Source organism: Electrona antarctica, assembly GCF_951216825.1.
Source record: "Electrona antarctica genome assembly, chromosome: 2".
In the NCBI taxonomy this organism is placed as follows: Eukaryota; Metazoa; Chordata; class Actinopteri; order Myctophiformes; family Myctophidae; genus Electrona; species Electrona antarctica.
In genome coordinates this window covers 16,588,715-16,605,395 of record NC_136807.1, presented here as the reverse complement: position 1 = coordinate 16,605,395, position 16,681 = coordinate 16,588,715, and the positions used below count along the sequence as shown (strand labels likewise).

The following is a 16,681-nucleotide window of genomic DNA, read 5'->3' as shown; positions in this document are numbered from 1 at the left end:
GTGTGGTATGAGGTGTGTTGCTTTGGCGATGCCAGGTTTCCATGGTGATAGCGGCCATCTGGTGATTTGAATGACCAGGGACTAATGGCTTTCAGAAACACACACAACTGACATTACTATTAGCCGTACTAGTTTAAAAACAAAAGGAAGTCAGTCACTAGTCAGGTTATTTTCTTCCATAATCTCTCATAGCCAGACAACTATTCCACACAATCTGGAACTATACCTCCCGAAATTCCAGTAAGGAAGCTTTTAAAAATATCTTTACATTACATTTTTTAATATCCATTTCTGCTAAGCAAGTATACATTTGCGTGACTGTAAAGACGAAACGGAAGTGGGGAGGAGGCTTCACTTCCACGTTATCGCTTGCTCATGATCAGAGATCCTGTTCTCCAGACTGTATGACCGGAAACTTGTGGGAGTCAACAGTCTGGCCACGCAAGACTATTTTCTCCATATCCTCTATGAAGCAAGTGCCTACTGTAGCCTTATTAGATCAGGGTAAAGCCAGTATATTCACACGTCGGCCGTTTTGCTCATGGGAAAGAGTGAGGACTGGAGGATGTTGCCTGTCTGTCTGTCTGTCTGTCTGTCCTCATGTGAGGACTCCTCACATCTCCCACAGTCTTACTTTCTCTTCCAATGTCACTTCTGTCTCTTTCACTTCTTCATATTGGCCCAACTCCACACAAAGCACCCTCAAATTGGTCACCCATTGTAGAGCCCAATCGACAGGTCAATTCAATGATATTAGCATCACTGCCAAGGCCCTGCACATACACAAGGCCCTGCACGTACACAAGGCCCTGCACGTACACAAGGCCCTGCACGTACACAAGGCCCTGCACGTACACAAGGCCCTGCACGTACACAAGGCCCTGCACATACACAAGGCCCTGCACATACACAAGGCCCTGCACATACACAAGGCCCTGCACATACACAAGGCCCTGCACATACACAAGGCCAAGGCCCTGCACATACACAAGGCCCTGCACATACACAAGGCCCTGCACATACACAAGGCCCTGCACATACACAAGGCCCTGCACATACACAAGGCCCTGCACATACACTGCCAAGGCCCTGCACATACACTGCCAAGGCCCTGCACACACAAGGACTAAAGGGTCCCATTACGTAGAGTAGACCTTGGCTAGTACCAAACCTCTCATTGAATGGTTTATCTAAGGTGAGTCATTATAGCCTCATAACCCAGTGACTGAATGTAGGCGGGAAGCTCTTCCACTTAAGTAAGATTGGACTTCTTATATTAAAGTAGTAAAGTGAAAAGAAGAAAAAAAAACACCTACAGTTGACCATTTACTATTGAGAGAATGGCTAGAAAAGGGTGGGGCTCAAGTCAAAAGCCATCTCATCTCAAATATAACAAAATGCTCTACAGATGGACTGCCAGAAATGACCCAATTTAGGACAAGTCTCTAATGTGAAAGCGTGGCTGGCAGGGGAATGTTTGCACAACTGTTTCTGTCACTTACTCATTCACTATCTCTTATTTCTCGTTCACTGTGCTGTCTATCTTTCTCTGTCATATTGTGTGTGTGTGTGTGTGTGTGTGTGTGTGTGTGTGTGTGTGTGTGTGTGTGTGTGTGTGTGTGTGTGTCTGTGTCTGTGTCTGTGTCTGTGTCTGTGTCTGTGTCTGTGTCTGTGTCTGTGTCTGTGTCTGTGTCTTTGTCTTTGTCTTATTAAAAAATGTTATTCATTTTTTCTTAACACAAACATCTCTTCTGGGGGGGTCTAATCATTGTAGGTGAAAGTCAGGTGGATATCTTGCTAGCTAAATTCAGGTTAGTCTCCAACCATTCACTAGTCCAATCCTTGGTCTAAACACCAACAGAAGGCCTGCCTGGTCACTCACTGGCTCCAACTCGTACACTATCAGCCCTTGTAGGACCAAGGGGATTATTGTTCCATTTGAAAGCCCCTTACTCTACAAACATGTGGGCTATGAGTGCTCTGTGTGTGAAATGTACACCACAGATAGTGCTGGACAACTTGTTATTTATGGACCGAATGTTGATATTTGATATGCTTGGATATTGTCACATTTCCTCTACACGTCGTTCAGTGAAACATTGTACCTCCACATGTCTTTACTTACTGCAAACAGACTTGTTAATAACACTGGTTCAAATGGAAGCACCGGAGAGGAGAGGAGATTATTTTGGCAACACCAGCTTTTTCCTTTCTTGAAAGGACCTTTTTTGTTTTTTAAGACAAATGCATGCCAACAAAGCTGTTGGTTTAACTTTCAGCCAAAGCCTGTCAGAATATCAGGCTGGTTTACTGGTATGAATTTCAAACCGGGCACCAACTGAGGGTGCATTCCAGCTGTGAACTGGGGAGTGGGCGGTGGATACTGGATGGTGCCTTTGAGCAAGGCACTAAACTCGACTAAAGCTCTAGGAGTGATGCACTGCAGCTGATGCTGTGCTCTGAACTATTTGGACTGGAGTAATGTGTTGGGTGCAGGGATTCAGGGAACTGTGTGTATTAATGTGTCTATCTACAGGCCAATACCATGTGTTTGATTGATCATAAAAGTGATCTTCATAATACATATATTCCCAAATTCCCATACTGAAATATGTATTCATACAGTATTTAAAATATGCTTATGTTTAATGAAATTATATTTCTGAACTTTCAAAAGTATTTATTAATTTGTACTTCATATATTTTTGAGTGAGCTATAGCTGAACTAGATGAACTTCAGTTCAACACTCAGCAGAGAGTCTTAACACTGTAGAAAATAAAAACTGTAGTCTTAGTGATGTTTAACAGATCTCATTTCTACTTGAATTGTATATAGTTAGCAGCTATGGAGCTTCTGTTCTGTTTGTATCCCACCAGTCTGGTTGAGCTTACCTTGCTTACAATAAGCTCTCTACGCCCACACTCTCTTGTGCACGCGTGCGTGCTCGCGCACACACACACACGCGCACCCGCACACGCACACGCACACGCACACTCACAATCGACTTAGTTCCGTTGTATTTGTGTTGACTTGACTGGCTGAGTTGCCTTCCAGTAACCTCTTCGGGCCAACTGGCCTTTTTACACAGCTTGTTCAAGATGGGAATGTACCGTGCCTTGCTGTTCTGTTTAGAAGGTACGGACACAGAATGGGGGACATTGTTGTATCACCATTAATAAGCTGGCAGCAGATGGTACTGTAGTCGAAGGGCAGAATCGACATTGGGATGGCCAGCAAATTTGGAAAGGTGTCCGATGTCTGTCTGTGCACCTCTGTGCCTCAAGCCACTCCCTGCTTGCAGTCATGGGTACTGCAGTATACGAGGGAATACAGTGGACAGTCATGGGTACTGCAGTATACGAGGGAATACAGTGGACAAAGGGGCCATTGTATGCCCACAAAACTGACTATTTTGTGTCAACTATAGTGACTAAAGCAAGCATGAAGTATTATGTTGAAGAACATGTTATTTCATTTTTATAGTGCCAAAGTTTGTCTCAAGACACTTTACATTATCTAGAGCAGCGACCCAGTGTTTTCCCCCCTCAGCAAATCAAGAATTCTGTTTAGAATAGATATGAGACTGAAAGCGAGTGAACTGGGTGTTGTCTGAGTTTATTACACCATTACAGAGGTTGCTCTTAAGTTACTAGTATGACACTGCAAGTTAATATATATTATATTTAACTTAACGTCCCAGTGTCACTGTCTTATTACTCTATAATGATCTCAAAACGTGTCGCAATGCGACACGTTTTGCAACACTGTAGCATGACGAAGTTTGGAATTCATTTATGGAAAAAATTCTAAAGGACAGTAGCCAAGAAAAACTTCCCTTAACGGGAAGAAATCTGAACCAGATTTCAGAACCAGGCTCTTGTCGAAGCATCCTGGTTTAAGTTCTAACCGGACACCACTGCGGTGGGTTCTAACCTAAGTAATCAGCAATACAGCCTTGAGCTATTTTATAAGGGGTATTCAACTAGATTAGGTCGGGGGCCACAACTGTAGAATGATTGTGTGTGGAGGGCCGCACAGCGTGCGCGCAAAGCGCGATTGTTTTTTGGGGGGATTCTACAATTGCATTTTGTGTTCAAACACAAAGATTTATGTAGGCTAATACATTTGTGCACAGTATGAGCACAGGGTGATATGTCTATACAAGTATATGCTACACCTTAGAATAGACCTATTTGACAGAACGAGCGCCAACGAGCACTAGCTGAAAACACAAACACACACACACACACACACACACACACAGACTGCAGGAGTCTGTCTAATTTTGCTCCAAAAGCTCTTGAATATGATAGAATATAATTTAGGATTACTGTCATTATGATAATCTAGCACTTTATATATCGCACACATCATACATGTAACTTTCTCTCTTTAAAAAAAAAAGAAAAGGTATTTACAAGGCCTTACAACTCAAATACCTCTGCATTATAGTATGGCTCTTTTGATCCACACTCTTTCATAATCAGCAGGGTTGACATCTCTGTTACGTTCTTATCGGACACCACTGCGGCTGGTCGGACACTTAAGACAACCAGTCACTTTCCTTTGAGTAGTATTTGATATGGTTATGTGGATGAAAACGATTTAAAACGTAAAAAGCAAAAAACACAAAAATCCCTCTTCTAACATTGCTTCTTTGTCCTCCATCTAACAGGTGAGGTGCTGAGCGAGCAAGGCAGTGAGAAGTGAGTAAAGGACAGAGAGAGAGAGGCAATGGATCACCAGAGACAGAGAACTCTCTCCACGTCAGGAGACTCACTGTACATCGTTCTGGGAGTCGACAAGAATGCTACACCAGATGAAATCAAGAAATGTTACAGGTAACACACACACAATTCAATTCAATGGGCTTTACTGGCATGAGAAAACAAACGTTTACATTGCCAAAGCAAACACACACACACACAATACTACACCAGAGGACATCAAGAAATGTTCGAGGCAACACACAAACACACATGCCTTCATCACATCCAGACTCAACTACTGCAATAGCCTCCTATACGGTGTCACCACTAATGGTCTCAAGGAACTACAGTATGTACAAAACTCTGCCACCCGCCTACTCACCACAACCTGATCCAGGGACCACATCACACCAGTCCTCCGAGACCTCCACTGGCACAGAATAGATTTAAAAATACTAATTGCACTTCCTACAAGGCCCTCAACAACCAGGCTCCCTCTCTGAACTCCTCCCAACTCCCCAGGTCAGGTGATGCCGACCTCCTTGACATCCCCAGGGTAAAGAAACAAACCTGGGGTGACAGGGCCTTCTCGGTGGCCGCCCCCTCCCTATGGAACTCAGCTCCCACCTCACATCAAAGCTGCCCCAACCACCGCCACGTTTAAGACCACACTCAAAACCCACCTCAGATTCGCTAATTACACGCACTGTCCATGCTGTGTAGAGAGATGAGCCAAATTTGCATGCAAAATGCTGTTAACTCTCACTCCAACGCAGCCTGCCAAAACCAAAATTTGACCCCAAATTACTGAGCTGTTGATTCAGAGTGGACTACTCTTATCCGATGCGATGACCTCAGTGTTTGCTGAAATATGGTTATTGTAGGTCATTTGCCCTGGAATTATTACTTTCCAAATTACGGACCTGGCTGATACGCACAGAATTACAAAATACAGATTGTCCTCCGTGTCCTCCTCCGCAACCACATACTTATCCCTGGCTTTAATCAGAGTCAAGACACACAGTTATTGATTTGAGCCACTAGAGGGAGTTAGAGTGCTGATATGGACTCTTTACCTCTTTACTTACTAAGAGACCCTGATGGAAGACCAGAGAGTCAACATGCATTGGTTACAGAGGCGTGATTTCTTTCTACGTCCGAGATTAGACATTGGTAACGCCCCGCCTGCCTCTGATTCCTCCGAGGTGGTGGAAAGCCTGGTGAGGCGAGGTTACATGCTGGATAGTCTGCCGCAAGGTTTTCTTTTTGCAGATAAGTAAGCATGGGATGGGACCGAGGCTACGAGGTTACTGGTGGGAAATAAATAAATATCTTTTTAGTATGAGTTTACTATAATTAGATTAATACACGATAATCAACACCAACACTTTAATTTAGAACACAGCCAAATCAAATCATAGTTGTTCAATCTATTATTCAATCAAAGCAAACGGCACAAACAATATTAGTTTGCCTCTTCTACAAAAATTAAAGTTGCAAGTTACTGTCGCGTGTTGCCTCTTGTACGTATTATTTCCCACCACGGAGTACCCTTGCATCTCGGAGGACAGGCAAGACGGGCAGTGTTGATAGGCCAATCAGACGCAGGCGTGGCGTTACCATGTCTAATCTCGGACGTAGAAATAAATCACACGTTACAGAGTGCCTTGGTATTGACTCTGTACCTTCAGCTCTGGGGCGTATGCTCTCAAGTGAGGGCAAGCGTCCGCGTTGGTGCCAAGGAAATAATGAAAGGAAGGGACGTGAGTCACGTGACGGGGATGCGGCATATAACGGCCCACTTCCGCTCTCGGTGTGATACACGTCGCTCCAATGAATTGCAGTGACGAATGAGGCGTCTACCTTTCTATGTCTATGGGCTGTACCACTGCACGATTAAAAATCAATCCGGTCCCCTACTCCCCTTGGTCTTGTTTGTTTTTGAGCGGCGATAGCTGTGTGTGTGTGTGTGTGTGTGTGTGTGTGTGTGTGTGTGTGTGTGTGTGTGTGTGTGTGTGTGTGTGTGTGTGTGTGTGTGTGTGTGTGTGTGTGTGTGTGTGTGTGTGTGTGTGTGTGTGTGTGTGTGTGTGTGTGTGTGTGTGTGTGTGTGTGTGTGTGTGTGTGCCCGCCCACGCCACAGAATGTGATGATGATAAGAGCGCCCCTCACTTCAGTGTGAGTGATTTTTTTTATACCTACCGGTTCCACTAAAGAGCACCTGTTGAGTGAGCCATTGGATCCATGCAGCACTTCCTACTTTCATAAAATTAAAACAGTTGTTGGAGAGAAGAGTATTAGCTCCACCAGCCCCTTCCTCTTGTCTTTTCCTCCCTCTCTGACCCCGTGCCTCCACCCCACCCTAATTTCGTCCTCTAACTCCTTTCTTTCTATCTCTCCCTCTGATTCAACCTCCCATCCCTTTCTCTCTCTCTCTCTCTCTCAGGAAGCTGGCGTTGAAATTCCACCCAGATAAGAACCCAGACAACCCTGAAGCATCGGAGAAGTTCAAGGAGATAAACAACGCCCACTCCATCCTGAACGACTGCACCAAGAGGAACATCTACGACAAGTACGGCTCCCTGGGCCTCTACGTCGCCGAGCAGTTTGGAGAAGAGAACGTCAACACCTACTTTGTATTGTCCTCTTGGTGGGCCAAGGTATGTACTATAGAGGGAGGGGCGGGTGGTAGGTAAGGTGCATTTATATAGCGCCTTCATCAATTAAGCAATATTACACTCGAGGCTGCGATACCTTTCGGAACCGCAGGCGTGCATTAATGCGCCTGCAGTTACCCTTAAAACTAAGGGAATCGCTGAAAAATAATAATTTGTCAATGACAGATGTAGTCACTACGACCACAAATGCAACAGAAACTAGCTAGCCTAGCCACCAACTCTGCTGCACTCTGGGAGAAAAACACAGGTGAAATCTTCGCTTTGAGTAGGTGTTCCTTTGCGCTGGTTTAAGGAATGGCTAGAAGCTGTTTCAACCAATCGGATTGCTTCCTCGAAACGACCTGTTGTATAATGTGCATTACATTAACCTATTCACACACTCACACTGACACTGATGGCAGGGGAAACCATGCAAGGTACCAACCTGCTCATCGGGAGCAGTTAGAGGTTCATGGTCTTGCCTCAAGGACACTAACCCAGGGTGATTCAGGGATTGAACCGGAAACAAACCCTCCCGCTCACTCAGATCAGCCAACGCAGGGAAGCTGGAGGTACCTTCACTAAAAACGCCAGGACAACGCTCCACACGTCCCAAACTCTTCTCCCTTCTGGCTCCAAAACTATGGAATGCACTTCCCATTGCAGTCAGAACTGCAGCCTCACTCCCAATCTTCCGCCGTAGTCTGAAAACCCACCTCTTCAGACTCCACCATGGCCCGTAGCACTTGCCCTAGCCTATCCCCTTAGATAGCACATTATGTAGACTTAGATAGTATTTTAAACAGACTTATAGCTTGTTATGTAGACAGCTCTAGAATTGCACTTTATGTAGTCATAGCACTTTATAGTACACATGTATAATATATTGTATAGTATGTATAGTTTACATAGATACTCCACTGTAACGTTCTTAGTTTACGCATGATTCATGATAACTACTTTTTATACATGTGATGTATGCCATGCTTTTTGTTATTGCTTAATGTAAGTCGCTCTGGATTAAGAGCGTCTGCTAAATGCCTAAATTGTAAATTGTAAATTGTAAACAAACCTACTAACTTATCCTAACCTTACCATTTCCAGATGGAGGAAAGAGGGTGATGGACAAACTGGTGTTCATTATGCATTGGAGAATTATGCATAGTGTTCATTTGGGTCTATTTGGTTATTTGTAAATTCTTAGAGTTAAATTTTAGAGGATTTTACTGTGGCATGGGAGGATAATGTATGTAAGAATGGGTGGATTAATAAAATGACAGAGAAATAACTGCATGCTTTTTGGATAACGTTGACATGCAGTCATGCACACATTTAAGTCAATTCACATCCACTCACTGTCACACACTGTCATCAAACATGTCTCTTCACCTCTGTCCCTATTCTTTCCCTATACCTTTCTTTCTGTCTTTTCCTGACCATTGTTCATTAATTCACACTCTCTCTCTCTCTCTCTCTCCCCCCTCCAGGCGTTGTTCATCTTCTGTGGTGTAGCTACCGGCTGTTATTTCTGCTGTTGTCTGTGTTGCTGTTGTAACTGCTGCTGTGGGAAGTGTAAACCACGCCCACCCCCTGAGCAAGAGCCCGAGTTCTACGTCTCACCTGAAGACCTGGAGGCTCAGATGACCACAGATGAGAGAGGTGCGTACACACACACACACACACACACATGCGTAGCTTTTCTTTTTGTTTGCCTAATTTGTTATATTAATTAACAAAAAAATAAAAAATAAATGTAGTTGCCTATAGTTGACTACCAGCCGGAGAATACATTTGAATTTTTCTGGGTTTTTGTGTGTGGAAATAATTGTATCTGTCTTTCCAGACGTTACGGGGGAGCCAATCATGATGCAGCCATCTTCAGCCACAGAGACAACCGGGCTCACCTCTGACGCCGCGCAGCACAGCTACCGCACTGAATACTAGACACACACACACACACACACACACACACACACACACACACTCACCACAGCTCCTGCAGTGATGCATATTCGACATACACACACAAAAACACACACATTTCAGCTACCACGCTGATGCATAATAGGCACACATGCACACACACACACACACACAGGGCCGTTTCTAGCTTTTTAGGAGCTTGATGAAAAATCTTGTTTGGGGGGCCCCCTACCTCAAGGCAACGTACTGTTTTATTTTTTTGTACCAGCATTTTAACGTCTACTATATCTGCATCTTTGGCCCAGCATGTATAATAGGGAACATTGGAGGCCAAAGAAGGAATTCATGTGCAGTGTACCCTAGGCCATCTGAATAGAAAGTGTCAATGTAGCTATGATTCTATATTTTCATATTAAAAAAAAAACTAACTTAACAGCTTTTGGCCGGCTGAGCCATTTAATGATGGCAAATGAAATATTTTGTTTTTAGGAAATCAAAATCAAACTTAAAAATGGTAATAAAAAATATATATATATCCTGTTGCCCCAAAAGGCAATTCATAAAATAAATGTGGCGATCACAAAGAATTAACTTAAATAATGACACCACCATGGTGCGAATTATTAAAGGTATATTCAGTGATTTCACTTAATTCAAATATCACTTATTTTTTCTTATTTTTTGGATAATCCTCCCTACTATAAAGTGTGCTGACCATATAAGGAGTTCCTCCCTGTCCCCAGTGAGCCCCTGGGGTCAAAAAACCCTAGTTTCGGTTTGGGCTTTGGGTGGCAAAGCCTTCATCCAATCAGGATGAGAGGGGCCTTCCTCCAATCATGATCGAGTGGGGCGGGCATTGGTGCACGTGCTGTTGGTCTGTTGTACTTCCCCCACTGTAGAGCGTGTGCATGTGCACATCTTGTTACCGGGTGGACCGTTTCTTTTCTTCAAATCACCCAAATCACTGAATGCTCCTTTAACAAATAACACGCAAATACAAAGTATTTTTTGGACTAGTAGTCCAATGAATAAAAGACCATAACAAAGAAAAACATTCGAAAAAGAAAGCTGTACCAATGCCTCCACAAGGGCAACTGGTATGGTATTACAAATGTCGATCAAACTTGATTATCGTCGGTTGTAACACTAAACACTAAATGGCCAGACTATAAACGGCCTATAGTCTTGAGTCTTGACAATTTAAATAGATTTGCTTACGAGATACGCCTGTTCCCTTATCCATTCCCCTTTGATTTGATTTAGAACAGTTAAAAGACAATACGAAATATATGAAAAAAGAACATAAAAAACATAGTGCATGGAGGAGACGGGAAACTCTTGTATAAGGCCTCTTGCCTCCTCTACCTACATATAACACAAAAATAACTAAATTAAGTAAGAATAGGAAATAGAAAAGTAACATCCAGGTTGTGAAATTAGCTCTGAATTTAACAGTCCAGGCCTTAATACAGATATACAGAGGCCCGGACCACTGGCTGTCAGGCTCCAATGTACCTCAATACAGATACAGAGGCCCTGTCAGGCTACAATGTACCTTAATACAGATATACAGAGGCCCTGTCAGGCTACACTGTACCTTAATACAGATACAGAGGCCCTGTCAGGCTACAATGTACCTTAATACAGATACAGAGGCCCTGTTAAGCTACACTGTACCTTAATACAGATACAGAGGCCCTGTCAGGCTACAATGTACCTTAATACAGATACAGAGGCCCTGTCAGGCTACACTGTACCTTAATACAGATACAGAGGCCCTGTCAGGCTACAATGTACCTTAATACAGATACAGAGGCCTTGTTAAGCTACACTGTACCTTAATACAGATACAGAGGCCCTGTCAGGCTACAATGTACCTTAATACAGATACAGAGGCCCTGTCAGGCTACAATGTAACCTGACAGCGTGGCGCGGCCTTTGCTGCGTGTCATCCCCCATCTCTCTCTCCATTGACTGTCAGCCTACTGTCCTCAAGCAATAAAGACATAAAAGCCCCAAAATGAATATTTAATAATAATAATATTAGTGAATGCAGAAAATCAGCACAGGCATCTTTTCCAGTCTACATTAAATGCATTTGTCTTAAAATGTATAGCCAGGTGCTGTGGATTAACCCATGAGGGTGCACAGGGTCCCCCTGGTGGCTCTGGAGGAGCTATGCAACCATAGTCTGCATAATATAGCAAGAAACGACCCTGTATACACATTACAGCTACCACACTGATGCACACACTCACACACACACACACACACACACACACTTCACAGCCATTGCACTAATGCACGCTATACACACTACATAAACACCCATATACATTATCACAGCTGCCGCACTGATGTATAATGGACACACACACATGAACTAACACACACACACAGTACCATGGCTAGACTCACAGATAATCAGTCGACAGACTCTGACTGAACCAAGGAATATTTATCATCCACACAACACACACAATCATATACAACCAAACCAGCCATCTGTCTCTTTGACAGTCATCATAACTGTGATGAATTGCAAATACACACACACACACACACACACACACACACACACACACACACCTTGGCTTAGTAACTTATACATACATGTACATTCTGCATTTCTTTTTGCCCATAGTGAAAATCATAAAGGTGAGGTAAGAAAAAGGGAAGATAAGATGGGAGAGGGGTGGAAAAAAATAGAGCCCAACCGAACCTGAATTCTTGGGGCGCTGATACAAATATTGGAGAGTATGAATATATTGGCCAATATTCTTCATACATACATTTTTTTTAACAATCCCTCAAATGTCGTATATACACACACAGAAACACGCACACACACACACACACACACACAGCCCTTTTATTATTTACTGATTTTAGTTTTTGATTGTGTGTGAGGAAGTTAAACTGCTGTACATGTGTTGTAAACTAAATGTTAGACTTTTAAGTTGTTAATCTCCAAAACCCAAAGTGTTGATTCTTTAAATAATTTTCTTCATGTCTCTCAGTAGATTAGTTTTTCATCTTTTTGTTTAGTTTTCTTATTATTTATGAGGTTAATGAAGGGAGGATATTGACCTATTCATATCCAAAGTTTGTTTCTGTGACAGCAGCTCTCGTAGGTCGAGGGTGATCCCGGTAGTAACCGTAAAAATATAAACGACAGCAGTTGAGTTTACATTCAAACTGTTCGTTTAGCCTTTTTGTTTTTGTTTGTTTATTTATTTTTTACGAAGACACGTTTATTTGTCAAACGTGAATAGCAATCCATCACTCCTGAGACTGAATCCGTATGGGGTGGTTGTGCTGTATCATTATGTCATTTCATTGTTGTTGTTCTTTTTTTTTTTTTTAGAAAAACAAGGAGGCAGTTCTTTTAACCATATATTTGTGTCAATTAAAGGCTTCATAGCAGCTGTGCCCAGTCATGTGCTATAGAGGTACGAGTGTTTGCAGCTTTTCATTCCAACCAAATGCTCAGTTACCTGGTAATTCAGTTGCAATCGGAATCGGCCATAAAAATACCATATCTGTATCGGATCGGTCTCAAAATAATGCAGATTATTTTCACCGATATTGATGATGCAATAATAATGTGACCGTCAATGGCTAAATTCTTCATTCTCATTCAGTAGTGATTCAGTGGTGAAAACAAGATACTTGGAAAAAGAGTATATTTATTGATTGAATACTTTATTAACAGGATGAGAAAAAAGAGGTTGCGCATCAGCAATGGTTTTCAGTGGAGTGCCAAACCCAAATCCAATATACATACATAAAAAAAATAGGAATTAAAAAAAATTCCAAACTGGAATAGGCTTTGGGCCAAGCCCCTAGGGCCTAGGCTTGTTTCCATTGTGGTCCTAATAATATCGGAATCGGTATGACCCTGATATCTGTCATAATTTCGTCATCGTGCACGCCTATAAATTTGTGCTCTGTCGTACGACGATGTTAAATAGAATATTATGCTCCTTGCGAGTGCCGTGGACTTGAGTTTGAATTCGACTCCCGTCATGGCTCTGAATGAAGTGAAGAAATTCAACCAAGCATGGGTAAACGGTGACGGGAGTAACTGACTCTCTTATGGTAGCCAAATGCCTAAATGTATTCAATCTAATTAGTGAAAGGCAGATGTCTCCTTGCCATCTCTACCTGTACGTAACGCCCGCGATTTGAACCCGGGTCTCCCGTGTGGAAAGCCAACGTCTTAACCACTAACCCAAAGGGAATTCCCTGTGGCCACTCTGCTCCACGTAGTTTCCTGTCTCTCCTATCTAAGAAATAAAGAAAGTGGGTATAATAGGTATAATGTTTTGGTTGGAATGATGGGACACCGCTGTTATAAATCCATTACTTTCCACAGTCAAATATCAAAGTGCAATAAAAGCTGAGAAAGATCGACCATCCTCCATTTTATATTTGTGTCTGCCGTCCTAGACCTCTAACCCAATCACGTTCTGCATTGCTTTGTCTGCCGTCCTCTAACCCAATCACGTTCTGCATCGCTTTCCACTGAATTAATTGTTTTATCCCCCACTCTATCTTTGATGTTTGATTGTCTTACCAGCGTCAGCGTGTTGTGCGAATATTGACCAATGAAATGCCACTTCTCTAACCCCAAACCCTCCTCTTTATATATACAGTATATATATATATATATATTTCTTTCTCTTATCGACCAAACATGAAGCCGTGTCTGAGTGAAGGAAGTGTATATTATTAATTACACAACTGGAAACAAAACTCTTTCTTTTTAGGAAAACTGATGAATAAAATATTAAGAGAGATAACTAATAAGAAATGACAATAGTGCAAATATAGTGATCAGATCGAAGCATTATTTTATTTATTTTATTTTTGCTATCTTTTTAATATTGAATTTATGAGATGGCTGGTAAATATAAATATGATGTATACATTTTTAGAACCTTTTTTTCTCTGGTTTGGCAGGCCTGCTGTACATACATGCAGTGGCAGTTCATAGGTAGAGATGTAGTTATGGTTTTATTTTTCTGTTGTAGCATGGATCCATAGTGTGTATGTGTGTGTCTGGCTTACTGGCCCAGACAGACAGACAGACAGATGAATGGGTAAATAGAAAAACAAAAACAAAAAAAATGATCTGATGTGTTGTTGTAAAATAAATGTTTCCGATGCTTCAGAACCTCTTTGTGTCTGTGCCAGTTTATTTTCCTCCTCAGTTATTATCATTTGGTACATCCTGAACTTTTGTGAACCTCAAATGTAAATATCCCGCAATGGCAGTTCATAACTGGGGTTATTGCACTGCTGCTGAGCAGGTTGCTGGCCGCGGCCATGAGGCTGTGTTCGTCTCTGTTCTGTTTCCATAGGAGTGGATACATTGCTAGACTTCATCACTCAGTCAAGTATTAAAGTATATTTGTATGGTCTGTGTAGGTCCTTCCACACCAAACAGTCTTGTTCAGACTAGTCAAAGACTACTTAAAACTGTCAGATTGCAACAGACTAGGCCTTTCAGTTCTCACAGTGGACTCAGTCACACTACAGGATTCCAGACCAGCCCAGGTATCAAACCTGATGCATCATACATACATACATACATACATACATATATATATATCTTGGCTAGATTTGTACACTGAGTTAATTGAACACAACATACTCATGTTATCAAGATGACCTGACATAAAACAGAAGGAGCTATTTTCTTTTTACATCTATTAATACTAGCATGCTACTGGCCTGTATTGTACTGGCCTGTATTGTACTGGGCCGGAGATCAGATTGTCGGTCTTCCCATATAAACTGTATTTGTTTAGCGCCTATAATATACATTCATTTTCAACTGGCTCAGATGTGCCCTGTCTAAACTGGGCACATGCAATAAAAGTGTACTTTGTCCATCCCAAGAAAGTGGAAAATAAAACAAAATAGTTGATCAACTAATGTGTGTATCAATTTATTCCACGGTGTGAGCCCTTGTTAATATAGTGTGTTTGTGTGGCTCTGGTTAATGGGGTATGTGGGGGGCTGTGTGGGGGGATCAGAGGAGGTAATTGTAGAAAGAGCACAGCCTGGCATGGTATGATGTATCCACATACCGCCCCATTGCCCGATATGGTAGGGTGTGTGTGTGTGTGTGCGCGTTGGGGTCAGCGTGGAGGGACTGTCCCTGGGAACTTGTCTGTAATCTGATACCCCCACCTCTAACACCCCTTTAAGTTTAGTCTCTTGGTTGTTCTCTCTCTCTCTCTCTCTCTCCTTCTTGTTCTGTGGCGGATGGCGACCTACAAACAGATTAACAGTGATCTGTACCTGTGGGAACAAAAGGGTGGAATGGAGTGTCCGTTGACTGAGCGAGGGTGAAGTAAAGAAGGAGAGGAGGAGAAGAAGAGGAGTACTTGGAAGACCACCTAGCAAAGTGGAACCAGGACACTCTGGACCTCACAGTCCTGAACAGACCGGTGTCTGTGTAACGGGCACACAGCGGGGAGACCAGGAGGCTCAGGTTGGGATGCACTTTGTCTTCTCACACTCAACACTTTCTTGTGGCCAGATAACACAACAAAGTCCTCTAATCGCCAAAGTGATCTGTACTTTATCCCCCTGAAGACGTGTCCTAATCTTGAAGTTGCCTCTGAGACACTTTTGGCCCACGTGGAAAACGAAGAGATACAAAGTGTGACCCAAGATCCCAGAATAGAGAGGCGTCTTGTCTCCTATACCAGCATCGTGCCGCCTTCAGTGGCTACAGAGCCACCTAGCCGTAGAAAACGTGCTTTCCAATGTTAAGAACTAATAGATGTGTGGTCTGTTCAGCAATACCAGCCGTTGTCCTGGATCAGGAAATCAATTGAATTGAAATAACCTCTTATTCACATGTGATGTACATTTTTGTATCTGTGATTTGGCAGCGTATGGATTGAAAAGCTTCATGCGCGGATCAATACCTAAGATTTGAAAACTGGACAAAACTTCACTTCATGGACTGATTCAAACTCAAGAGACAGAAGAACCAAGAATTTCTGAACGCAGAAAAAAAGAAAAGGAAAGAAGATAAATCCTCTCTTCGCTGCAGGTTTCTGTTCATTTACATGGACCGCCCGCTCCATGCTACGTATGGATGTTTTTCTTATTTGAATACATAAATAGACTGAGTGACTGGCAGATATATAGACGGACATAAACAGACCGATCGACAGACAAACAGCATACACGGCTACTAAATATAGATACCCAAACAGAATATAGACATACCCCACACAGCTCCATACAGACAGACAGACATTCTACTACTTTCTTGCTCTGAAGACATTCTCTGGCTGAGTGAGCATGTCTGTGCCCGTGGAGCTGAGGCCGCTGAAGGGCTTCCAGGGAGCTGAGGGGGACACGGCCCT

General features: G+C 42.7%; 2 protein-coding genes across 5 annotated transcripts in view; both read left to right on the top strand.

Moving 5' to 3' along the window:
- dnajc5ab (DnaJ (Hsp40) homolog, subfamily C, member 5ab) overlaps positions 1–14,466 on the top strand; it is a 33,406-nt gene extending 18,940 nt beyond the window's left edge. Inside the window, exons 2-5 of the mRNA XM_079529519.1 lie at positions 4,677–4,842; positions 7,154–7,367; positions 8,852–9,023; positions 9,208–14,466. Coding sequence (XP_079385645.1) covers positions 4,736–4,842; positions 7,154–7,367; positions 8,852–9,023; positions 9,208–9,308 — 594 coding nt within the window. The 5' untranslated portion in view covers positions 4,677–4,735 and the 3' untranslated portion in view covers positions 9,309–14,466. The remainder of the gene's footprint in view (positions 1–4,676; positions 4,843–7,153; positions 7,368–8,851; positions 9,024–9,207) is intronic.
- Positions 14,467–15,545: 1,079 nt separating this feature from the next.
- trim101 (tripartite motif containing 101) overlaps positions 15,546–16,681 on the top strand; it is a 14,057-nt gene continuing 12,921 nt past the window's right edge. For 2 of the 4 annotated variants that reach the window (XR_013789330.1, XM_079496064.1), the window contains exon 1: positions 15,546–16,681. This exon is cut by the window's right edge and continues 118 nt beyond it. Coding sequence is in view for 3 of the 4 variants with exons in the window: in XM_079496064.1 (XP_079352190.1) it covers positions 16,617–16,681 (65 nt within the window). In the remaining variant the exon portion in view is untranslated. The other 2 variants (XM_079496066.1, XM_079496065.1) reach the window with 2 other exon arrangements.